The sequence below is a fragment of the Pygocentrus nattereri genome, chromosome 2, assembly GCF_015220715.1.
Source record: "Pygocentrus nattereri isolate fPygNat1 chromosome 2, fPygNat1.pri, whole genome shotgun sequence".
Taxonomy (NCBI): domain Eukaryota; kingdom Metazoa; phylum Chordata; class Actinopteri; order Characiformes; family Serrasalmidae; genus Pygocentrus; species Pygocentrus nattereri.
The window spans coordinates 26,016,555-26,042,687 of NC_051212.1; the positions used below are offsets into that span (position 1 = coordinate 26,016,555).

A 26,133-nucleotide genomic window follows, 5' to 3' on the forward strand; every position below is an offset into this window, starting at 1 on the left:
TACAGAGAAATAAATTTTATTCAATTTATAAATATACACTTCAGTAATTAAACTTGGAACATAATAATCACATGTATTTGTGTGTAGTCATTTTCCTGGAAAGATCCAGGCATTTCAGCAAAATGGGGTCAGAACCTCAGGCTCATGATGCCAGAGAGAAAAGAACAGGCAGAGTCAGCTACTCCCAAACCTCAGCTGAACTCCACTCCACCTTCTGTTTTGGAAATATTTGTTTAAGAAATTAGCTTCACAAAAGGATATGATATTAATCCTTTGGGTCTCTGACTCATCTTGTAATTCAATATCTAAGTATTGTATACCGGTCTAAATTTATGTCACAAGTTATAAAAGTGAAAAAAAAAACATACAATTCAAGTGATAAATATATTAAAGCTATCAAATAAGAAAAAATATAAATATAAATGCACTCTTGCTTGGTATGATGATCAGTTTTTTTACAGACAAGATATTTTATGATCACTACAGTAATCTTTATCAACAGCAGCTTTATGGGTCTTTTTGTAAAGGCCCATGGTTCTTCTGTGTCAGATATAGAGATTAGAGTTTTAAACTTTCCTCTTGTGTGAATGTGAGGGCTGGCAATAGCGAGGCTGCCAGCCACTGCAGATTAAGGCTCATATATTTTGCGTTAAGACCAGAGTTCAAAGCAAATCAAGTTTTCTTTTAAAGCACTACCTCTGGTATGCTCACAACAAACTAAAGAAACTGCAGAACTCACAGCTGGTTGCTCAGGTTTTCTGACCTCCAGGCCTTCTGAATATTTCAGTGGCTCACACACAACAAGAAATCACTTGGTATGCTGTACACCAAAATCCACAGGAATGAAACATCCCAGGGTATCTTTCAAATAGATTACTTTTAAATGTGATTTAGAATGTAAACCCTTAAATTACCAATAACCCTTTAAATCAATGGGCCTCATCTCACTAACTGTTCTAACAAATAAAAAACCTTGTAGGAAGATTTTGGTGAATGAGGCCCAATAATCTTTGTTTCAGTAAGAGCATGGCCAAATGACAGTCTCTAATGAACACTACTGATAAACCTTAAGTTAAATAAATAACTTAATCAATCTTAAGTGGGTCGAACAGACTAACTGCTGGGCAATTCAGAACATAAGAACAGCTTAAGAATGTCACCAAATAATGAACCCGTCCCTTCACTGGCCTTTGAATAAAACACCTATTTCCTTGTAAAGGTTATGCCCATTCATAAGCAACAGCAGTATTTCTAGGAATTGTCACAGTGGCAAACAGGTTAACAGGTGCTAACTAACCAATATCAATATTTAAAATCTTCACAACAGAGACTAGTGTCAAACTTAGACAACACTGTCTCTATACTAACACTAGAAACACAAACACTAGAATTCATGTCCGAGACAAAAAACAAAACATAAAAAACACAATAACATCAGCACTGGTTTCCTAACAAGAAACAGAAAAACAGTAAAAACTGTAAAAACAATCATACTGACTTCACAAATAAAGTATTAAACTAAAACATGCATTAAGCATGTTTTAAGGCATGTTAGTGCAGATTCTGTCAGTGAGAGGTAAAAGTATGAGAAAGGTATCATTACCACTGTGTCATCTGAATGGGCATCTGCTAATGCCAAAAGGGTAAAGGTCAGAATGTTTTTCAGAATGTTTACAAGTTTAATAGTTCTGACCAAGCGTGCCTTTAAGATAAGCAGCATTTTCAATTATCAAGTACAAAAAGAATATTTTCTATGTGAAAATGAATGTAAATGAATGCTATGGCATTGCATCTGCCTGCTATTCAGCTTGTGCTCCCGGTCATAAAAAGGGTATAATTGCGTACTATAAATCAGTTTTGAATGTGCGCTACCTCCACTTTCCAAGAGGAAAGGGACATATTTGTACCACTTTAGAACTTCTATTTTAAAATCAAATGTCTAGAATTAACATGGGGCATATGGAGCCCATGCAACTTAAATATGTTGGACACTGCTACAAAATGGCATAACCCCAAAATAGTGCACTATACAGTGAACCGGACACCACCTGGACACAGCTTTGGAATCCTGATCCTTTGTTAAGGCTACTTTTATGGTAATGGTGGAAGCCATAGCATCAGTAAGATGTGAAAAGAAACAGTACCCTGTATATTAATGGTATGTCAGCTTCTATTGCTTCTGCGTGTCTGTATTAGCCAACAGAAATATTTTGCCTGCAATAACTAGAATTTCACCCTTTCACTCTAAAAATCAACATTAAAACTTAAATTAAAAAAAATAACAGTACAGAATCAATATAGACTGTCAGAACCTTATCAACGACTGAAAGTAGCAAATACACAGTGCATGTTTAAGCCTACCTAAAACAGGTTGACTGTGATGATGGTTTCTTCTGTCAGGGTTACTATCATTGCCTGTTCTTGCTATTGTGACCTCTCTCGAAACACAGCACTGAAATTTTTCACACTAAAAACTTGTAGTTTAAAATTAGCAGTCAGTCAGTTTCTGTGTCAAACACATGCTCCCTCAGCCTCTGTCCTGTCTGCGGTGAGAGGTACGTGTTCTGCTTCTGAACCTGGTTCTGTTGTGTGATTGTGATATGAGGCTTTCTCTGAATCTCTGTCGGAGTAACGTACATCCTCCAGAGCGTGTAACTTCTCGTGTTCACAGTCCGCAGAGAATGTCTGTTTAAGCAGCCCATCTTCAGTGCACTCATTTTTAGCCTTTTTCTTTGGTGATGGGGGTGGAGGGTTTGTGCAGGAAAAGAAATGTGGAAGGGTCGCTGTTATTAAGGTGCCCAAGATGAGGAACCCGCCAGCTACCACAAAAGAGCTAGTGTAATTGCCTGTGAGGTCCCTCAACCAGCCTGAGAGGAAAGAGAGAAAAATGATAAGAATAAACACAAATATAACAGTATAATGTTGCACTCTTACACTTAATTCTACTTGAAGGCTGACCAACCTCATTTAGTTCTAATTCTAGGTAACAGTAGCTGACCTGAATCTGATGACCTGTGAGATCTGCTGGTTTGGTAAGCTTCTACCAAATCTGAAAATATAATTTGGTCCAAGAACCACTGAGAGACTTATATACCAACAGCACCTTAAAATCAACTCTATAACTGACAGGAGGCCATTGACAGAGATTAGTCCAGCCTGCTGGTGACAAAGGCGTGCACAAGTTTCTGCAGGTCATGTTTCAACATGAATGCTCTGAAGTAGCTATGTTCTTGAATGATAAAAAAGCTGTTTTATTATGGCTACTGAAATTTAGGTCAGAGTCCCTTATCACTCCTAGATTTGAACTGTTTTTCACTCCTAGATTTTGAAGTGTTTTTTCTCTATTTTTTTAATTAAATGTAATATATTGGGGGAAAAACATACATTTTAAAATGTGCCATAACTCTTGCATAGGTCACTATTTATGTTTTATTTTTTTACTTTTTTGTTTTATTTTTATGAATAAATATCACGCTTCTGGGTTCTCCTCCCTTGCTTAACACGCTCCAGGACTCCATTTCCCAGAATCCCTATCATCATGACGTCATGATGATCATGATGATCCTGTTTTTTTCTCCTCATTGCGAGGTATTGCCACTCTGCTGGTTTGCTGAGCAGTTCTCTTCTGACTTCATGACTAGTGTACTTTTGCCTGTCTTTGGATTCTGATTTTGGATTTGGCCTGACTCTGTCCTTCCTCCCAAGTGTTCTCTCATTAAACCAACTTTTGTTTTTAAGATCTGCGAGCGTCTTTCTGTGCCTGTTCAGCGTTACGATAAAAATCAGCAAATAAACAACAATTATGCACTGAAATGTAACCCAAACCTTTGCAAATTACTGTGAACAGCTTTTTTCCTTTCAAAGGTTTTGCTTCAGCTGATGTACTTGACTTTGGTGCTTGTGGTTTTGATACTTACAGGCTTTGAGCTGCTCTTGCACATATAAAGTGCTATATAAAAAAGCTTATTCTTTTTTTGTAGTCAGAGAGGGCTGAAATCTGCTACATCACTTTAAGATGAACCATTAGCACCTCTAAGATGCCTTTTTATATGTGATTCTAATTGCTCATCATTTAGGTAAGTCTCTGCTGGATCATTCCTGAGGCTGTCATGCTTATTAGATTAAAAAACCCTAATCTAATGAAAGCACCTGTTTATATACACAGTGTTTTTTTATCTACTTTTTTTAAAAGGCTTTTTAGTTTATCCTTTTCCAATAGAGTATTTTGGAATCTTTGAAAGACTATGCGTGGCCTGCTATGTTTAAGTCTACTTAATTTGTTTGGCCTTTTTTAAAAACCTTGGTCGCTCAATTATTTATCAAATAATCAGCAGATTACTCAGCTACTAATATAATATAGTTATTAATTACAAACAATATAGTTACTAATATAATATAGTTATTAGTATATAATATAATTATATACTAATATAATTGATAGCAACAGCCCAAATCATGTCACAGCACAGACCAAGTGACTTCAGGTCTGTTAGTTTTCTATTAACTGAGAAGTTAAGCGAGGTCATACATGATTGATCTGATCTTTAATCTAATCATCTAGTGCAAAGACTAGCTATGGATACTTAGTTATAAACCTGCACCAGCCAAGCCTAACATCATAGCAAAGCTGCTGGATGTCAGACATACAAACCCTCAGAGAAATTAATGTTAAAGCTGATTATCTCAGGTCCACAAGGCTGTAAAAGATTTCTGAATCTAAGTGCACTTAGTGAAGCCTGTATCAGTGAGGGCTAAACAGGGGTGTCTTACCCAGCATTCTTTTCTATACAGGTTAGACTACACTAGTTACAGGACATGCTTTATTCATTTACTGTCATTGAGCTGTGTTATGCTTATCTATATTGTTATGCTTATCTATATCAACATTGTCAGAGTTTGTCCCAAATGCACATTTTTAAGCCCAGTGCCCTCAAGAACTCTTGGTTCATATGTTGTTGAGGCTACCAAAAGGCTGACTTTGAGGAGGACTGCAGGGCTTAAGTTTGGGACAGGGCCCAGAAGCTACTTGCGACCTAACAGCTCTAATTTCTGGAGAATCTTCTTTCCTTTAAATATGGAGTTACAAGCCAGGTCCATGAGGTGCTCGGTGTATTGAAAAAGAAATGGAATAATGACTATGCTAATTTCTTACCTGAAAATGGTGCTCCCAGAAGGCCTCCCACACTCTCTATAAGCTGCAGAAGGCCAAGAGCTCCAAGCATGCACTCCATCCCTACAATCTGCGGCACAACTGCAAACACTAGTGGCGTCAGGGCCCCGGCACAGAACCCATACGCAAGGCTGACCGCCAACAGCCCCACATAGTTTCCTCCCAGAGAACACAGTGGCAACAACAGGAGAAAGACGCCTACTAATCCCGTCCAGGTGGTCAGCAAGTGGACCGTCCGAATGCGTTGCAGGTCCGAGGCCCAGCCTGATATCACACGTCCCAGAATGTCTGTCATGCCTGTAGCAGAAATGACGAAGGCAGCCTGGTACTCGCTGAAGCCAACGAGGCGGCTGTGGGCCACCAGGTGGACATAAGGAATAAAATAGCCAGCGTTGAAGAAGGTGACGGCCAGGCAGTAGGTGAGGAAGCCTCGGTGTGAGAGCAGCGACAGTTCAAAATAATCACAGACACGGGAAAAAAAAGAGCCACAACCACTGGACTTAGAGGAACTTTCAGCCTATAAAAGAAAAAAGAAGGCAGTGAGAAAGAGGCAGAAGGAGAGAGCTTCCTAAATGTGTATGTATCCTGAACACACTGTCACTTACATATGCAGCAAATGGTTACTTTCTTTTTTTTATTTGTCAATTTGCTCTGCATAACACTACAGAGAGATATGCAACAGATTCACCTAAGAACTAAGATTTTATTATTACTTATTTCATTATAATTGTATTATTATAAATAACACTCCTTTTGCCAAAACTCTTCACTTTATGGGAACATCCCTCATATACAGAATAACTATAAGACCAAATTCCCAAAATTTTCCATAACTTTTCATAGACCAACTATGAGATTCCATGACCATTTTCATGACTTTTACCATAAGTATATAGTGCTAATGTTTTGTACAGGCTGCTACAGGTAGGCTTTGTAATGTGCTGCTTTTTCTGAGGCTTCTTGTTCTGACTACACAAGGAATGCTTCACCACAGTTATGACTAGCCACTTGAATGATGCAGCACTGCAGCTATATGGCTGCATGGGTCAGTCAGCTGTTTGACTCTATATAGTAGCTAAGTGATTCCCGGGGCTGCACATGTACTTAATAATCAAATTTAGCTACTCAGACAATTCTTTATTTTAAAAATAAAACTGCTTCAGTCATTCCAAATCAAAGCAAATCTGATTCCACTTGTTCAATCAGATGGTCTCAGTCCTCAAAAACCAACCAGGTGAGCTTCTGCTCTGTTGTAATGAAGCAAAGCTTTTATTCTAACAAATTAATTATGCAGCCCTTTTTAGATATGACTGAACACCCCTGCTTCAAAGGATCATTACCAGAAAAACTTCATTTACAATCAGCCATGCATTTAAGAATTTGGACCTTTATACCACATGGCCTAGATACCATCCTGTATAGTTAATCTCTTACCAGAAACAAAAAAAATGTCAGAACTTTTCATCATTTGATCATCATAATTAATGACGTCTCCAGACTAAGTTGATTTTAAAATACCTTAACTTTTTCAGGTAATTGAAGACTATGGGAATCACCATATTTTCGACTAAGCTCAACTGTACTGAGTGATTCTCCACTAAACATCTGTCTCGAAAGGATGCCGCAATGAATCCCGTGAATGGTGGAAGTGTGTCTACGCTGCTGATACTGTGCTCTTGGGCAAAACTGTTATCAGGGTCAGCTCATAGTCCTGATTCATTGAATGCGAGCCCTACTTATGCCAGTCTGTCTTTTCCCTCTTAACGGAGACAAAGTAATAAAGTAATCAAAGTAATAAAGTAATTACACAAGAACAGCACAGAACAGCACAATCCACCTCACATTTATACTCTACAGCCCAAATGTATCACATTTGGCATCTCCACTATGGAACAAAGGCAAGTAGACAAAACTATTCTGCTGATATAGGCCACATTCTGCCCAGCTGGGGGTGGCTGAGTTCACCTAATGTAAAAGGGGGGGTCTGTTTTGAATAAAGAGATCAGGCTCTGCTTTGTACAAAATTACACTATAGCCTGAGGTTGGTTATGTCATTGACATGTGTAGAGACATACAACATATCCTGAAAATATGATGTAACATCATTTAGTTACGTAGTTATTTATCAGGGAGAGTTAAATTGGTTTCAGAAAATTAACCCCTTAAATTCCCTGACTTATTACATACCAAGGCTTATATTTTGCAACAAAAAGGACTTCAATGTAAACTGGCTGAGCTAGTTGTAGGTTATAGATGTGTGTAATAAAGCACTGCTTACCATTTAAGGGGTAATCAACCTCTTAAATGTGACCTGAATCACTTGAACTTTCACTTAGAGGCTCTATAACTTGGCAGTAATCTTTGTGCTATCAAAGACTTCGGAAAAACACATCCTCAAACAGGAATATAGACCAGTACCCTTTCCACAACTTTGGGTGGTCCAAGAGGTCGAATTAGGGCTCCACAGGCCACCATGTTGAGGCTGAGGGCCCCTAGTATGAGCAGCGCCCCACGCCAAGTGTATGTCTGCACTAGGTATTGGAAGAGTGGAGAGAAGGCAAAGGAGGACAGGCCAACGCCCGTAAAGCCCAGGCCCATAGCCAGAGAGCGTCGTACGGTGAAATACTGCATCACTGAGGCCACACCAGGTGTGAAAACCAGAGCCCAGCCTGAACCTTGAGAGAGACAAACAGAGAGAAAGACAGAAAGCATATATTCTCTGTATAATCACATAGGCATCTTGACCAATCCAGATAAGCATTTATGTGGGTGTTATGATGAGTTCAAGTGTTCATGTAATCTAACTAAATTAAACCATGTTGGTCAAATAGGCCGGTTATTAACCACAGACCTCTGTAGTTGTATCATCTGTATAATGCACATGTTAGGAACTCTGAGTCTGAGTTGGGTTTTTCTATAACAGAAATGAATGGCAGAAATTAATGTTGCATCTTGTGGTAAACTAAAATGTTACAAAGCCAATACGTTTTAGTGCAGACATTTTTCTTCCATCCAATGTCACTGGATCTACAGAATAATGAGGTTGTTAAGAAGTTGAAATATGACTATGGCTACAAGCAAACTAACACTGCTGCGCCCTGAATTGACACAGACTGGCAACCTCACCAAAATACCCCATGCAAACCAGTAAGCTTCATCCAATAAGTTGTAGTTTGAGTGGCTGGTGTTGGTATATGAGTGTTTAAGGCCTAATCTCAGTTCACCCCTTGCCCCTGCCACTTAGCCCTTACCCCTTGATTTTGTACATTTACGCCTAAGTGTAGGGTGAGTTTTGTTGAGATAGAGGTGTAGGGTGAAGTATTAGGGCTACATGCCCTCCAAATGGAGGTTTTTCAAAGGCACACGGTGTTATGAGAAAAATGGCAAGATGGCTATGCAAGTGCCCTAAGAAACCCACAAATGTGAGCATTTCCCCTGTTAAAAATGACTAATTACTAATGCTGTTTTAAAGTATTATGGTCCTTTTCTTCATAAAAAGCACAAGAAATTGCTAATAGTATGCTAATGTCTTGGTAGCAAGCAAGCTAAATGTCCCCTTCTGCCTTAAATGGAGCAGCGCTTACATTCTGACCCCTCAAAATCGAAGCGGTAGGCGATAATAAATAATTGTCGCATCCTCTCTTCTTTAAAGGCATACGATTCCTTAAATTTAACTAAAGCCCTGCAGCAAAGTTACTGAACTTTCCCTAAGAAAAGGGGGTTGGGTCTAAGTTTAAAAGTAGACATGTTTTCACGCGACATCAATTGTTTGTAATTCAAAGGATCCAGTGACACTCGGGAAAAAACGTACACAGGACAAACACACATTGGCTTATAACGCTTGTTTATAACGCTGAATGGCACATGATCTCAGAGGTCTATGGTACATGAGTGACTCTCTGAAGTGTTTCATACAAACCAAGTACAATGAAATGAAATGATTCCCTGAAATCATTGATGATACCTGAAATGATTCCCATAGTGAGGTAAAGATGGGTGAGTGTTGTAGCCTGAGAAGCCAGAATGAGTCCCAGTCCAGAAAGGAAGCCTCCCAGCATAATAACAGGACGAGCTCCATAGGCATTACAAGCAGCTGTGCCTATAGGACCTACAGGCACATAATTAACCTCATGTGACAAGTTAACAACATATTAACTGACTGTTAACTGATATTGATTGCAGTCGTGTAGCTGTACTCACTCAATAACTGTTGCACGGCCACTCCTATGGAGGTTATCCAGGAAACAGCCTGAGCACTTTCCTCAAAGTACTGCACAAACTCAACAAAGAAGACCCCTAGACTGCGCAGGAGTCCAAACACCAATGCAGAGATCATGAAAAGGGCTCCCACCACCACCCAGCCCCAACCACCATCCGGAGCTCCCACTGCCTGGCAGGACTGCTGCCTCTGCTGCTTCTCCTCATGCTTAGCCATCACTTCTGCAGAAAGTGGCAGAGAATTAGACAAACAAAGAGAAACTTTGAAATTTTAAGAGACTGAACATGAAAAAACTGGTTATTGTGACAGTTTAGGGATGCAAATCTCTGACCTCACAATCATTTGATTTTTCTTTATGACATTTAAATGAACAAATCTCAAATTTAAACACAATTCAATTTGATGTGATTATTTTTAAAAAGACAATGACTGGAAGAATTATGTATACAATAAGAGAATACAGACCAAACAATAAATGACACAGCAAGGTCTTTTGGTGTAGTCTTAGACTTAAATAATGTATCACTTATTAGGGCAAGTGCTGCTCGTGTGCTTGAGGCTTTAACTAATGTGGCTATAACCACAAACTGCCAAAACAAAAGGATTATTCACTTCCCATGACTGTCTACTGTTTTCTCCCAAGGCCGTGTAGAAAACACAGTAAGAATGTCACAGGATTACAAATGAACTCATGTGAGAACCAGCTAAAGAACACCTACTGTTCACATTTTTCTGCCATAAGGTCTGAGAAATGGCCATGTTTTGTGAATATAAGAAATGTCCTGCTAAATATATCTATATTGATTTTAGCTAAAATCTAGTTCTCATGCACAAACAGAAACAAGCCAGTATAAGCTAACAATAAGGCCTCTTAACAAATTATGCACAGCTGTTTACATGACCTTTGTTCCACTAACCTGACTCTTAACCTGCTCATACAAAAATCATTTAAGCCGTGCATGTACCTCAACTAATGTTTAACTTCAAGTTAGAAAAACCCAAAATCAAACAGTTTAAAGACACAAACTGCATTATGCCTTGTTCAAATTCCAGCACACAATTCTGAGCACTTCTGAGGTATTTGGTTTACTGTTTGTCAATTTTCCAAACAAGAATTCCAAACAAACGAATTAGAATGAGAGCAGAGAAAAATAGAGAAGGTCTCATACTACACATTATATTGTTGCTGTCTAAAGAAACACACCTCCATTTCTATTGGTCTAATCATCGTGAAAGTCTTACACAATGTAAAGGATAAATGCTGACTTCAAATAACGAAAAACGATAGTAAGAGAAGAAAATGGAGGTACAGCTGCTTTAAAGTGCACCCACTGCTGATACAGGTGTTCACACAGCTTACATTTCCATAGGAAATCATTGCTAATACACACATGAGCCTAGCGTCACCATGTGCAACGCCAAGCATCAGTTATATGGTATAAAGCTCCCAGCACCGGGCTCTGGAGCAGTGGAACTGTGTTCTCTGGAGTGATGGAGCATGATCCAATACATCTGGAATGAGCTATTGCAATGTTTGTGATCCACAACTAATCATCTAACACTTGTGGCTAAATGTAATCAAATCATCAAATCACTGTTCCAACATCAAAGCCTTCTCAGAAGAGAAGATGCTGGTACTACATCAAAGTCTCTAATAATTCACTTGCTTTTAGAAGAAATATTGAATGAGTAGATGTCAAAGTGATGAACTGTCCAGCTTATGAAGCTCTAATACTTATATAAACCACAAATCGAAGTGTAAAGTCCCTCTACATACACATGCAGAGAGAAGCATGAGCAAACCCAGCGTTACACCTGAGCCCACCGAGGTCTTCTGGAAATTTCTAAGGCTACCGGGTCCTGAGAGACTAGGTCACACCACAGCAGGGCTTGTTGACTGCAGTTTCCTCTGTGGCAAGTTTCTGTACTTTGGCCTCTACATTTGTTATTTCACATCCCTACGAAACCTATTCCATTAATATTACACTGCAAAAAAATTCTGAGTGAAATCATCTAGAAGCTAGTCAATGTATCTAATATTGCTTATTATGAGGTTGTTATTATAATATTATAACATTACATAACTTGTTTCTAGATTGTTTTTCTTTGTTATTTTAGCTAGCGAAAATGTCTTATTCTATTGGCAGATGCCATTATGTCTTGAAACAAGCAAAATTATCTTCCTGTGGAATAAGACTAAATAAGACACATTTTATTTCTCAAAATAAAATGACTTAAATGCCTGATATTCTTTTTTTAGATTTTGTTTTGTTTTCACAAGCCAAGAAAAATACGATTCTATGATTAATGTTCAGTTTTGATTGCCTCGTTTTCACCAACATTGGACACCATATGCTGATTGTTCTGAAGTAACAATTAAGCATTATGAAAACTGATCAATATTAGCGTGATGTGCTACTCCAGCTTACTAGTAGCATGGCACATTAACTAACCTTGGGTAGGGTTTACTAACATTAGTTCTGTAAAACTAGCAGTGCTACAGCAGCTAAGAAGGCTGTTAGCATTTTGGAAAAGACTAGAGGCTCCAAATTACAGTCAGAATATTCAAAATTGTTTTTATTTAAACAGAGAGCTTTTACTGATGTCAGTTTTTTTGACCATCTGTGCTGGACTGCTGCAGATTTATAGTATACCCACTTTTTTCTTAGGACTACACCACTGTGAAAGAGCTCAAAAAAGACAGGATATTCAGGAGAAATACTACCGGAACTGACTTGATGTTAGAGGTGGGTGATATGAACTCAATTTATATCATGCTATTTTGTACTACTATCATTATTATATATTAATATTAATAATATTTTTATATATTGGTGGCATTAGTAGTATTCATTGTCTAATGGTTGCATGGTCAGTTTTGACTAAATGTGCATGTTTGTTTTATTTCAGAATAGTTCTGTTTTTATTCGTGGTATGCCAAAATGCATATCATGAGAGTACTACTGGTACTACTCAATTAATAATAAAAATAATAATAATCATGATCATTATTATTATTATTTAATCTACAGAATCCATAAAAAACACAGCAGCTATCAATAAACCTGTCAGAAATGGTAGAATGCTTATTGGCAAAAAGAAAAGGAAGATTCTTTACCTTTACCTTAAGATAAGACCTTTACCTTTGCTCTGTAGATGCTTAATAGATGACGGCCAGCCAGCCAGCATGCAGGCCAAGACTCCAAGACTGGAAAGAGAATCAGTTGATATTATAAAATAAAACTCAGTCACATTCAGAAATATCAGTTTCGGATTAATCTTTGATATGTACATCAGTGTTGCTGACCACACGAAGTAATCTCTGGTCCAGAAAGTAATTCATCTGTACCTACAGGCAGACCACTGTTTGCACCCCACCATAAAATCCCAAAACAGGACATTTCAGTGAACCCAAACAATGCAGATACCTCTTAGAGACAGAGACAGGGACAGCGTCTGGACCGCCAGCACACCGCCTTTATTTACTGTGCTTTTCATGTTATCCAACCACGAAGTTTAATTTCATTCAGTATAAGAGACGAAATAATCAAACAACTGCACTCGGTATAGGAAGCAAAAACAATCCGGTTTAAAACGGCTGGAATCGATTAACAGTTTGTGACCATTTCGAGGTGGTTTTATGCCACTAAACTAAACCATAAAAAGCAGCCCTTACGTTGTCCAAAGACTTATGAGGTGATCATACATACCGACTTTACAGAAGACATTACCGAAGCGCGAAGTGAGTTTAGGTACTGACCTTTGTTCCTGTCAGAGCGAATTTCCGATGATGACACGAAAACGACGCCAACTTGAAATCTTCATTTTACAACTTTTCTGCGTGACACTGTGTGTCCATCTCTCAGCTTTAAGTGAGTGACATTTGCACTCTCGTGTCTAGTTCATTTGGATCAGTTCCAGCTGCTCCATCTCCCGATCGGCGTCTCCACCGCTGGCGACTGAATGACTGACTGACTGACCTGGAGTCGGTGCATTTTGAACGGGGGCTTCAGCAAAGGCAGTGTGACCGACTGCCAGCGCCGTGTTTCGCGGAAAAACGGCAGTAAAGTCAACCTTGTCACGTTTCTGGTTTTGGATTGGCCAGAGAAAAAAGACCTGTTTTGTATTTGCTATGATGCCGTTGTCCAGACGATGAGGACTGAGTCCTCCATAGACACTCTGCTTCTTCTCCAGGCAATAAATAGCGCTGCTAACAGGGCGCTGCATTGAGACAGAAACGTTTCTGCTCTCACTTTGACAGTTAGAGACTATTTAAACAACCATAGCCGAAGCAGGCCTGAGGAGGAAACAAAGTCCTGTAAAGACTGTATTATATAATATGCAATTACCACCTAAACAGATCTCGCCGTCTTGTCTTCTGTACTTCGCCGTTTGGGACTTTTATTTTGAAATGTGGAGTACATGAAAACATTTTCGCTTTACGGTTCGATTCGGGTAATCAATGAAATACATCTCGCACAGCACTTGGGGCTTACACTTTCTAAATGCACTGCCAAACCATTACTAACTATTATAATAACTATTTTGTTATATGTCATGTTATCACTATCGTGAAGCACAGCTGTGAGGGGTTCGGTTGATACTTGGTGCTTATTTTTTGTCCAGACGGAACTATTCGCCTCGACTGTGTTGCTCACGAAATGGCATTCCTGAACGCAGAAGACGTTAAGCCTGTCAGTCAGGTTGAAACCCATTATTTCTTACTTACTCGACCATCTTTTCCTACGATGGGACCACATAGTCGACGACTCTGTACGTAATATTACCGTCATTAGTCGATATTTCTGAGTATTTCTACTGTTTATAAATCCAGGCGCGCACACCTTCTGGTCGAGTCCGATTGACGTACGAATGATTCGTTTAAACCGATTCTTCCCGATACGTCGATCGAACTGATTCACCAGTCTTGACTGACTCATTTAAACATCACAGCGTTCAAGGTCCGTGTTATATGCTTATGATACTGTCTGGATTATTTTTCAGATTTAAAAGCTCATCAGTTATTTCTGTCCACTTTAGGGTCATTAACAAACAACCAAATGGTAAGTTTATTCAGATGTCGTGCTCAAATAAGATTACTGTTTGATGCTTGGCCCTGTCTCCGGCACAATCCTTTTATTATCCAGTTATTAGCCTGCGAAAGATTAACGTTAGTAAAGCAATCCAAAGCAAAAGAGAATTTTGTATTTTGGCTCAAGGAGTGTAAGTTCTGTCCAGTGTAAGTTTTGTTTCTTCTAACCCCTTAAATGGCCAACACCTGCTGTGTGAATCACATGCACACACAGTCATTCAGAGTGGTTTGATGTGAAATTCAAACTTTCTGTTTTACAAGAAATTTACTGACTTTGATTTTTTACATTTGTCATGATAGGAACCAGGAGTCACATTGTCTTCTAGGTTTTATAGCTAATGTTGATAGTTGTAATGTTCCTTTTGTGCCCTATAATATAAATGTTTTAGGCCAAAACCTTTTTAAAATTATTATAAAACAATGTCTCAGACACCAGGCTGCATATTTCTTAACATTTCACATAACAGTTTTCTGTAAGGGAGCATTAAGTGGAATCAGTGCTTCAGACATCTGGCTTCTATCACCACCACTGTAACATGAAGATACATACATTTGAAGGAGTAAGTATACTCGTTGAAAGAATTAGACATTTTCAGCATATTTGGGCATACAGATATCCAGTCTTTATTTAAACAGTGTTGATTAAGATAATACATTTGACAAGGGACACCTGAAATTAACATTTTTTGTGATCCTTTATATAACTGAACAGGAAACAGAAATCCAGTTTAATGTGGAAAAAGTAAGCACCCCCTACATCTATCAAATTGAAATGTTTAAGAAACCCAGAATTTCATCACAGGATCTGCAGGCAGCTTTTGCCAATGTGGCAGACAGACGAGTCAAAGCTAGAGTTGTACCAGATGCCACATTTGGTAAAAACCAAAGACAGCTTTTTATTAGAAGAACCTTATATTAGCTGTAAAGCATGATGGTGGAAATGTCATGGTTTATGAGGTGAGACTGCTTTGCTGCCTTAGGGTCTGTCTACTCGCAATCATAGAATCAGCTATGAATTCTCTTTCATACCAAAGTGCTTGAGGAGAAGATGAGATCATGTGTAAAAAAGTCGAAGCTGAAGAAGTGAATCTTCCAACAGGATAATGATCCCAAACACACACACACACACACATTTTCTAAGCCGCTTCTCCCTCAGGGTCGCGGGGGGTGCTAGAGCCTATCCCAGCAGTCATTGGGCGGAAGGCAGGGTACACCACAGACAGGTCGCCAGTCCATCGGAGGGCTGATCCCCCTAGATCAGAGTAAAAAAAAAAAGTAACTGTTGGTCAAATACTAATATATCCACAGATGCCAAAAACCCAAAACATTTCATGTTGTGTACTTTCTTATGTACTCACATGACTGTATATTTGGGTACAGAGAGGGTACCCAAACGTAGTCTGGGTGATCTACTGCCCTGCAGAGTTTAGCTCCAACCTTAATTGGACACACCTGATCCACTTAGTCAAGCCTTTTAAGACCAGGTATTTCAAAACTAAAGGGTGAAGGGTGATAGATCAGCAGGACCAGGGTTGGGTCCCCGCAGGTGTACAGAACAATCAGTTTTCAGACTCAACGGAGAGCAATTTTTTCTACCACAGTGTAGATCTGGGTGTAAGTCTGGGTGAGGGCTCCAATATCAACATAAACTGCTGCTTCTGCCCTGAGCTGCACATGAATGACCCAGTGTTTGCACCCTGCTTTACTTCATAGCAGGAAGCAGGTGCCCTCCACTTCATTGTTCTTGGTCTAGCACCACCCGTAGAGAAAAGAAGCACTTTAGAATGACTCAGCCTGTGCTAGTGGTGATCTAACCAGAGGAAGGAAGGATGAGGAGGAGAAGCATTGTGTGTTTTGGAGCCCAGAGATAAAGAAACATGACTTACCACTTGAACTTTGTGACCAGTACAGTTACTGAAATGCATTGTAAAGGGAGCTGTAGATTTTCCTACCTTGAAATATGTGATGTACATGGTTAGTAGGCAACATGACAAAATATTTTATTATGTGCTTTCATTAATAAAGAGATTGTTACTCGTATGATTCCAGAAATTGGAACTATGTGTATGTTTCTTTGATCCCTAAACAAGGCAACACACTGAATGACCACAGACACTGCATTTCAGATTGAAAGAAATTAATTTAATTTTAATTTATATAAAATAGGTCTTGTCTTTGTCCAGCAAAAGAACGTTACATTTGACAACGTCAACATTATCCTCTTCATCAACCTTTACATTTACTTTGTCTGGCTCGTTTGAGTCCTTGGCCTGCTTGGACTCCTAGACTATCACAAACCATCAACAAAATATACTTTCCAATCAAAAATATCATTAAAACAAAACTGAGGATACTTCAACGTATTTAGTAGGGTTACTTAATTAAAATAAACAGGCTCCAGGCCTTTTTAAGTTAGTACAGCGGAACATTTGTTAGTGCACAAGTAACTAAAATATAACGTCTTTAGGCTGTCATTAAATATGAGAACATGGCAACCACTGACCTACTGACATACAGGCAAGCAAAAGACTTTTCTTTCTCAAAGAAGGAAAAGAAATCTAACTAGTCAGTGCCAAATATGAATGCAAACATGGGGAAAAAACAGGGTTACACATTATTTTTAATGACTAACTCATAATCAGAGCCGTTTGCATAGACACACTTCTACTACTGGCAAAATTAAACAATCTAAGCACTCCATCAATAACAGTATAGACTTGCAGGTTCCTTTTTAAACGACATACAGACTCTTTCATCACACTTCTTTTCCAGCACTTTCTGCTCTTCACTTCTTAAGCATCTTCACTTGCATTTCCTCTTTCTCCATCTGAACTCCTAACGCACCTCTCCACATACCATCTACATCACTTTCCTTTTTGATCTGAAATTACTAACCGCTTGACAGCTGTAGGTACCTTGTCATTTCTTCTTTTTTATTATTTTTTTGCTTTTGTCTTTACTCCACATATTTGCTATTAAAACTTTTGAGAAAGAACGTTCAGCTGGCCAAATAAATAAAGTAGAAAGCATGATAGGTAATAAGAGTTACAGTCAGCACGTCTAGCGCAGGAGAGCAGCATTTCTGGAAGGCTTTTTTGTGTTTTGGTACATGTGTGCTTTCCAAGAATGCTGTACTCCACCTCTTTTTATTAAACAATCTTAAAAGCCTCATAGTTAATACTTTTCATGCTCTTCTCTTCATATAAATCTCTGGTGAGCCATTTCAGAAGTCCCCAGGTATAGACATCCAATGACTTCTAACTTAAAAAAAACTCTTTTGACAGGGATTTTGACTTGACTTGATTTCTGCCTGAAACGAGACCAGATTTCAGGCTGTGGAAGTGGTGAAGGTTCGCCACCCTGAGCGAGCTTGCAGGGTAAGGAATTGTGTGAATTGATTGAGTATATGTTGGATCCCTCAGCAGCTCTGCAGTACGGCTGTCCCAGTCTGGTACGGGTCTGCCAGAACCTTATAGCGGATCTTGGTGTTGGTGACAGCCCCATGCTTCTGCCTCAGGTGCAGCCTCAGCTGGCTCTTATGACGAAAGCGCAAATCGCACTTCTCACACTGGGAGAGAGAGGGTAAAACCATTACATTAGAAGATTTGTGAAAACACTAATATAACACCGTCATAACATAACCTTGTATCTCTTAAAATGATCTTTGCAACCACATTCTGAATCCAGACCTACTCTTAAGGCCTGTAATGGGATGAAACACAAATATGTTGATCCCTGTTTATCAAAGTTGAGTAAGAAAGAGTGCAGATTTGACGTCTTTCAATGATGTACACACTACTCAGTGTCTGATTCATGATTGTTCCCTTATTTACATATCATTTACATGGTGCACGTCCTGTTTCATGCAGATAATTTGGTAGGAAACCATCAGCAGTGAGCAGCTTGGGTGCCAATAGCTGTGCTTGTAGGTGAAGGTTGACTGCCCCCTCCTTTTGTACTGACTGCCATGTGCGCAGATTATTAGTGATAATGTTGTTTTCCATTTTTCTTCTTATTATTGGAATTCTAGATGACATCGATAAAAGGTTAATTTACCGCAAATCAAGCATTCATTACCATTTGCTTCATGTTGTTAGACTATTATGCTCAAATGTCCACACGTTCCTACTTCTGTATCTACACCAAAGATTAATGATGAATAACAAGAATTACAAGTAAGGTGTAAACACAGTCATACAGAGCTGTTTCATTTTAAATGCTCCTTTCTACAGAAAGTCAGAATTGTTCACGGTGGTGGTTATAGGAATCAGTGCTGTTGCCTCACAACAAGAAGGGCCTGGCTTCAATTCCCAGCTGGGCAACCAGGGTCCTTCCTGTGTGGAGTTTTCTTCCATCAAATGAGTGCTGGGATAGGCTTCCGCATCCCCCATGACCCAGAAGGAGTAGTGGCTTAATTAATGTGTTTGTTGCAGACATTGTAACCCCTGATTCCTACCACCACTGTAAAGCAATCGGTAAAGAGTCCGCAGGTTTCTCTGCCGTAAATCCTGCAGTTTCCCAATTTTTTTCTAAACACTTCTATAACCTAAGAATAGTTCAAGCTGTTTGCATTGAAGTTTACGTTGTAGTTAAACAGTAATATTGTTAATTGCTAAGTACCCTATTTTAAAAGGCTGCTATATTTCAATTAATGTGATATGTGCACTTAATCCAAATTGTTTATGTGTGTGTGCATTAGCTGTACGTGAGTACTCACACTGTATGGTTTCTCCCCTGTGTGAATGCGCAGGTGGCTCTTTAGTGTCTGCAGGTGACGGAAACGTGTTCCGCAGGTGTGGCATGGGTACGGCTTCTCCCCAGTGTGGATCAGTACATGAGCGCGCAGATGAGCAACCTGGCACATATACAATTACACATACACACACACTTGTGAGTGAACGGGTAACACAAGCTTACTACACTTTTCCAGTGCTCTAGTTAAATGGATCCCTGTGGATTTGTGTGTCATGTTGTTTTATCACCATAAGGGCTACAAAACTACAGTTTACTAGTTTCCCTGCTGTAGCACCCTTGATTCAGCTCATCAACAATTGACTAAAGAAATGTGTCTGTTCCTTTAGTGATACATATTTGAAGGTGTTTAGGTGATACTGCTATTTTTACATAATAATGCTATTACTTTATCTACTTAAAATGTAATGATGCTTTGGTACAGTGTAGCACATTAGTCTTATACTTTACTTGGACAAATCGAGCTCCACAGGTGTCGCAGCGATAGGGCTTCTCTCCTGAGTGGATGCGGGAATGGGTCTTCAGATTAGCTGGCCGGTTAAACTGAGCCCCGCATACATTACAGCGATACGGTTTGTCTCCTACAAAATAATTAGACATAAGGGTTCAGATGGCTTGTTTATAATATTAATTGTTTATTTCTCCAGTACTCTCTAGTACTCCAGCATATTTCAACATAATCTCTATTTGCCTCATGTAACATACAGTTGATTACAATGGACAATAATATACCCAGAAAAGAACAGAAAAACCACTGACTCATAGTACATTTATAATAGAAGCCAGTGGGGAAGGTGTTTCAGCACTTGCTCATCGGTTTCTATCCTGTACCATAATCCACTGAAATTATATTTTCTAAGCTGCATTGACTCCACACACCCAGTTTGTCTCCAGCCTTTTTATTTTATTATTCTGTTTTAAAACATTAGGCTATGAAAAGGTACAAATATGTACTTCACCTGGAAAAATATATTTAAAGTACAGAATTGGACCTTAGAACTACTTTTTTACCTTTGATGGAACATTTACACCTTTTTTTACCTTGAAGAACAAAAAATGTACCCGCACGGTAACTTTATTTCTAACAGTGTTGGGAACTGCATCAAAGTAATTATCTAAGGTAATCCACCACATGCTAAAGAAATGGCTGATAGGTAGAAAAACACTAGGGTTCTCCTTTAAGCAGGTCTGAGGAATAATTGCTGTACCTGAGCAGGCAGGCTTTGTGCTGCCTTGGTTCCCTGAGTAACAGATCACAGGGGAGTGGCTCTCAAGCTTGATCTGAAGCTTCCCAAATAAATGAGCGCTCTGTTTGGCAGCCTCCAGCACAGGGGGGCAGGGGTGCTGATACACAGAGCAGAAACCTATGAAGAACAATAGATACAAATCCTGTCATTTGATGTACCTTTTCCCTGTTTTACACTGCCACATATTTTCATGTCATGTATCTTATGTAGTCATGTGTAATGTGCTGCTGTTGCGTGTGAGGCTTAAATGACATTTTGTTCTGATGTATTCAGGTTACATTGAGGAATGACAATAAACACTAATTTCCTTTACTTTTTTGTCCTCTATTGAGGGGATGGAGTTAGGCTAACTTTCTGGTGGGCCAACTATGCCTGATCAACACATTTTGTTACACATTAAGACAAAGACGTAATTAATAAATAAGGAATTAGTCCAGCATGACATAAAAAATCCCTTATGAAAAAGTCACATGCATTACATATGGTTTTTGCACATTAGACATATGAAATATATGTGACTTTTCTATAAGGCATGAAGCCCCTACAGTACATATTCATGTTATATGGGACAAACAGAGGGTTCTGATTTGTGCTAACCTTGGTTTTCTCGGCTAAAAGTGACCAGTGGTCCCCTATAAGTGTCCGCTGGGTGTGGTGAGAGCCCATGGTGAGGAGTGAAGGGCATTTGTTGCTGTGCTGAGTCATACACTGGAGACAGGCCTTGCCTGCATAAAGAAAAGGTGTTACCCAGCTATATTTTTCATATTCAACTCATAAAAGCTTTTTTTTTACAAAGCTTCATAACAACATTTTATTATTGTAAACCCAGTCTTAACATAGCCTCTTATAACACTTAGAGAAAATACAACAATAATTTAGCAATGGTTAAATATTCTGTGGGAAACGTATTAACATGGTAACAGCATAAACACACAGAGTTGGATATGCTATAAAGCCAAAGCAACATACACATCATTCAGCCCATGTCCAGTCTTAGGCCATGTCTCCTCAGATGGTTTGGGTGTGGTGTCTGTCCTATCACTGTCAGTGGGGGAGTGGTTAAATGTTTGTTGCTCTTCGCCTGTCCCCTCCTCTTTAATAGATGTAGCACAGAGAGGGTTGAGGACGATGTATTTGTATTTCTTCCAGTTACAGGCCTTAGGAGTAGGTTTGGATTCAGAACGTGGCTGTAAAGATGAGATGATAAATTCTTAAATGCTGCTGTGGAAACATAGACAAACTGTTCTGTTGTTGTTCAGCTAAATATATTACTGCAACTTTCATACTCAGAGTGAAAAACAGAGAAAAAAACTTGACCCAATACAAAGGAGATCATCAGACACCTGAATCCAATCATAACGTTTGTACAGCAGTATCAAACAAATTAAAATGGAATGAAGAACATTACAGCTATTTGATTATATGCTTATCTTCAGTGATTACACAGACAGGCAGCACACCTTCAGTTTAGGGGAGAGACTACAGCCGCTGGACTCGGCAGGTGAGTTGGGCTGGCCGTTGGACTGAGCAGGGCTGTGTGGAGATGGAGTGTTGGGGGAAAAAGACAAAGGTTCAGACTTCTCCACTTTCAGGCTCTGAGGTCTGGGAACAGGCTTCAGTGAGGTCAAGTTCTCTCCGGGAACTCTGCAAAGAATAAGAATTATGGGTTCATAAGTATGACACTGATTACTTTATGTTTTATGCTACTGTGATTGCGGTTGATGTATCAGATGTAGTTTACAGTTTAGTTTCTCTGTCCTTGTGCTATAGGACATTATTACTGTTCTTATATATGGTTTACCCCTTTCATCTTTTTAAGTGTGGAACATGTCTTGTATTTTAACCTATTTTCCCCTGGGATATTACCCTCACTGATGTATAGCAAGTGACCCTTTTAAACACATTAAGCGTAAGATATCTACCAAATTCTTCCATACAACTGAGTTCTTTCATCTGTGAACTGTAAAAAGCTGCAAACACTTTACTGGATTCTTGGAAAAGACGGATCTTAAAGGGAAATTCAACAATCTGTTTAATATTTATGCATAAATCAGTCATAACGATGTAAAGAACCAAATATTCTAATGTTATAAACCTTCAGAATGTACTGATATGAAATGGTGGACTGTAGAGAAACTTAACAGCTCAGTCTTTACAGTGGAGATGATAAGAACCACATTTTAACATACATTTTAAGGTCAAAAGCTAATCTCAAAACCCATCATAAAAAATGCCTCAGGCATTAGGCACTGTATACATGCCCATTACATATAATAGATTTCTAGCTCTTAAAGACATTGAACACTTTGGGTGCCTGGTTCCTGTCACCACCCCTGTGCACATTTCTGACTTGGTAAGTTTCTCTAGAATTAAACATTTCACATCAAACCACTCTGAAAGATTTTGTTTACATTTGAATGATGTAATTATGCAGAAAGTTTAAAATATTAGCAGAATTCTCCTTTAAATCCTGCATCCCCTTCACTCTCAGTCTCTATCTCTCTTACCTAGCTCTGGCAGGGCTGGGCTCCTCTGCCTCTGCAGCAGGTCTGGAAGGGGAAGAGGTGAAAGAGGGATGTGTTGGAGGGGGTCTACCACCTGGAGGTGCTGTGGAATTCACCTGGGGGCCTCTAGAGGTCGACTCCACCAGAGGTGGGCTCACACACATCCCTTCACTGTGAGGAAGACAACATGATCTCGGTCAGATTCACACAGAAAGTCAGGTAGGAGGTATTATGCAGATATCCTCCATCAGTATCACTACATGTGTCCTCCAGGCCTCACCACTGTTAATTGTGAGAGTAAAATTCAGTTATGTGGAGATTTGACTGTGTAGTACTGAGCAATTGCGAAAAAAAACATTAGGCTGTAGGTTAGATTTTCCATTAAAGTTTTTGAACACAATTCAGTTTCTGTTTGTCTTTTTCTCCACGTCTGGGTCATCAGTTCCAGCCCTGGTGGGCCAGAGTCCAGCTCACTTAAAGAATTGCCCTGCTTAAACACACCTGATTCAACGCATTGGAAAGTTACCAGGTTTATTTGGTGGTTTGAAGCAGGCAATTGTGCTGGACTCCGGCCCTCCAGAACCAGAACTGAATTCCCTGGTCTACAGTCTTACCTGTTCTGTAGGAATGCTCTGCAGGTGTCGGCAACGTGGTCCATCTGCAGGTAGGTGGCAGCAGTGAGCACTCCAGGCACCGTGCTGGGGGTCAGAGGAAGGCGGGAGGTGTACATGAAGTCCAGCAGCAGTGACACACTGCCCGCATCCAGCCCCTCTGGCAGTGACAGGGAAACCCCTCGCTCATTAACAGCACTGGCCGTGTGGCGGGAGAACAGAGAGTAGAAGAAACCACTGCAGAGAGAAAGAGAAAGAGAGAGAGTCTCGTTAAGATTAAAAACTAAAAATACCTCATGTTTGCACGACAAAATCTGTGGAGGTAAAACACAACATTACTAATAGAAAGTACACTCTTAAACATAACGGTTCCTAAATGTGGGTGTACAGTTCTAGGAAGAACATTTATTCGGAGTAGAACCATTACATTCTGAGGAACTCTAAAAAGATTAATCAGATTCACACATCTCATTCATATGATTAGTTCTTCTAAGAACCATGTATGGAAAGGTTCTTTAAGGAACCAAAAGTGTATCTCCTCTGGCATCAATTCAAAGAAACCTATGTGACACCTTTATTTTAGGAGTGCAGCTGTGTAAAACTGGTTGCAACAAATTAGGGCCTCATATTCAGATATCAAAGTAAAAAACATAAAAGACTATAAAATTAGAAAGTACACAACATTCCTCTTGAGGCAAATGACTGAATAAAGGTTAGGGTAGAAGGAAGGAATCCACTGCGCATAAATGGCAACAGGAGAATAAAAAATGACGAAACCATCCTCAAAACAATGAGACGTCTGTCTGAAAACAGAATCAGCACCAGAGGAAGGAGGAAGAGAGATGGGAAGGAGGAGAAGAGAAAGAGGGTTCATCCCGTGTGCCGGGCTTCCCAGCAGACTGACCTGCACGCTATCAGCACTGCACAGTGGGCACGCAACCGGGCACTGCCCACCAGCAGCGTGGCATCAGTCAGAATGTCTCGATGGCGTAGCTCGTTTAAATTGAGCAGGACATCGTTGGAGTGGCGTGTGAACTCCTTCACATATCCCTGCACCTCCACCACCTGATCATGCCGCACGGAAACCCCACATCCCTCAGTCATCTGCATTTTGCTCATCATCTGGCAAAGACAAATAAGGCATGTTCAGACAAGACATCCCAGCTGGTATATGTTTGAACATTTGCATGGAACCGAAAAACATTGCCTTTATTTGGACCTGCTTATCTTGCTTTATTACCTTATTGGCCTTATTAGAAATGGTGAGAAGAGACTAAACGGTTCTGACTGGGGAGACCAGCTCCCTACTCGTACCTGCAAAAGAAAAGATGATTTAATTCAGAATCTCTTCCATGTGGTCATTTAGGCCCACACATAACTCTCTTAACTACATAATGTACAGATTAGTTTTATAGTTACCAGTTCATTCATAGAAATTACTCAATAATAAGCCTTAAGATTAATTGAATAGTAATTCTAGAGCTCAAAGGCATTAAATCAGTCTGTACATTTCAAAGGTTAATGTAAATTCTATATTATTTTCACAGTTACTTAACTATTTAAAGGAAGTGACTCTTAAATACAAGACCGCAAAACTCTGATCACTGACAATTTACACAGATCAATTAGGCCGAACGTTTGGCAGGAGGGGTTCCATACAAATACTTGTTATTATTAGTAAAATTATTTTCTCAATGATGGTAAAAATCTTTAAAATCTTTAAAATGTAAAATTAATTACTTAAAAATAATGCCTTTTACTGCAATTCAATAGTTTCACTAGTTCAATTAGTTCTTCTAACATACAGAATTTTGACATTTGACATTGACATTTTGCTGTAATAACAGTAACTGAAATCTGAAATAAAGGTGGTCAGAAATAAACAGAAATAAAGTACATGTATGGTTTATTTACATGCTTTTATCATTTTTAATAAAAGAACAGGTACTGACCATTACATTTTACAGTACTTTGACCGTGAATTTTACTGTTTAGATTATACAAAGTAGACCATGAAACAGACAAAAACATAGCACAGCATTCAATCATCCATTCATTCAAAGAATCACCAGTGGCTCTCCACAACTGAAAGGCAAGGGCAGTCTTGCTTCAGCTTCCAGTAAAAACTTCCTGATTGCTTTTAATTTCATTGAATGAAAGTCTCCCAACAAAACATAGCATCTCTCACCAAACAAATGTTTAGCTTATTATTTAGCTTATTAAATAAATTATTATTTCAAAGATTTATAATCACCAACATAAACTCACCCCGACCAGCAGGGACGAGAACACACGCTGCTGTGGTTTTGTGACCCCTCTCTGCTGCTGTCAAACCCACAACTGCACACACAATTCTGTGCACCCTTCTCAGATGATGCTTTTTACAACTGGCCAGTGCAACCAGAGGGAGGACTGCCTTTATAATGTTGTGCAGGAAGTTCCATGCGTCCAGGGCCGCTCATTTCCTGTGTTGGTAGAAGATGTCGTTTTTATGCTGGCCTGAGAACAGCTTCCTCTCGCCAAACCCTAACCTTAACC

General features: G+C 39.3%; 2 protein-coding genes across 6 annotated transcripts; both read right to left on the reverse strand.

Moving 5' to 3' along the window:
• slc16a13 (solute carrier family 16 member 13) lies at window positions 1-14,236 on the reverse strand. 5 transcript variants are annotated; one of them, XM_017723063.2, is made up of 7 exons: window positions 14,119-14,236; window positions 12,533-12,597; window positions 9,371-9,610; window positions 9,135-9,278; window positions 7,589-7,845; window positions 5,153-5,687; window positions 1-2,867 (listed from the first exon to the last, which is right to left on the reverse strand). In XM_017723063.2, exons 1-7 carry the CDS (start codon window positions 14,124-14,126, stop codon window positions 2,512-2,514), a joined length of 1,605 nt encoding a protein of 534 aa, XP_017578552.1. In that variant the 5' UTR covers window positions 14,127-14,236; the 3' UTR covers window positions 1-2,511. The 5 variants fall into 5 exon arrangements, with proteins under 5 accessions (XP_017578552.1, XP_017578553.1, XP_037390151.1 ...); XM_017723064.2 differs by having other exon boundaries at window positions 13,150-14,236; XM_037534254.1 differs by having other exon boundaries at window positions 12,508-12,597; window positions 13,150-14,236.
• A 2,365-nt stretch (window positions 14,237-16,601) lies between these two features.
• bcl6b (BCL6B transcription repressor) lies at window positions 16,602-25,984 on the reverse strand. The gene is made up of 12 exons (XM_017723066.2): window positions 25,864-25,984; window positions 24,836-24,909; window positions 24,500-24,717; window positions 23,599-23,832; window positions 22,988-23,155; window positions 21,941-22,124; window positions 21,450-21,667; window positions 21,078-21,205; window positions 20,442-20,597; window positions 19,684-19,814; window positions 19,199-19,336; window positions 16,602-18,049 (listed from the first exon to the last, which is right to left on the reverse strand). Exons 3-12 carry the CDS (start codon window positions 24,715-24,717, stop codon window positions 17,900-17,902), a joined length of 1,725 nt encoding a protein of 574 aa, XP_017578555.1. The 5' UTR covers window positions 24,836-24,909; window positions 25,864-25,984; the 3' UTR covers window positions 16,602-17,899.
• Between the last annotated feature and the right edge of the window lie 149 nt (window positions 25,985-26,133).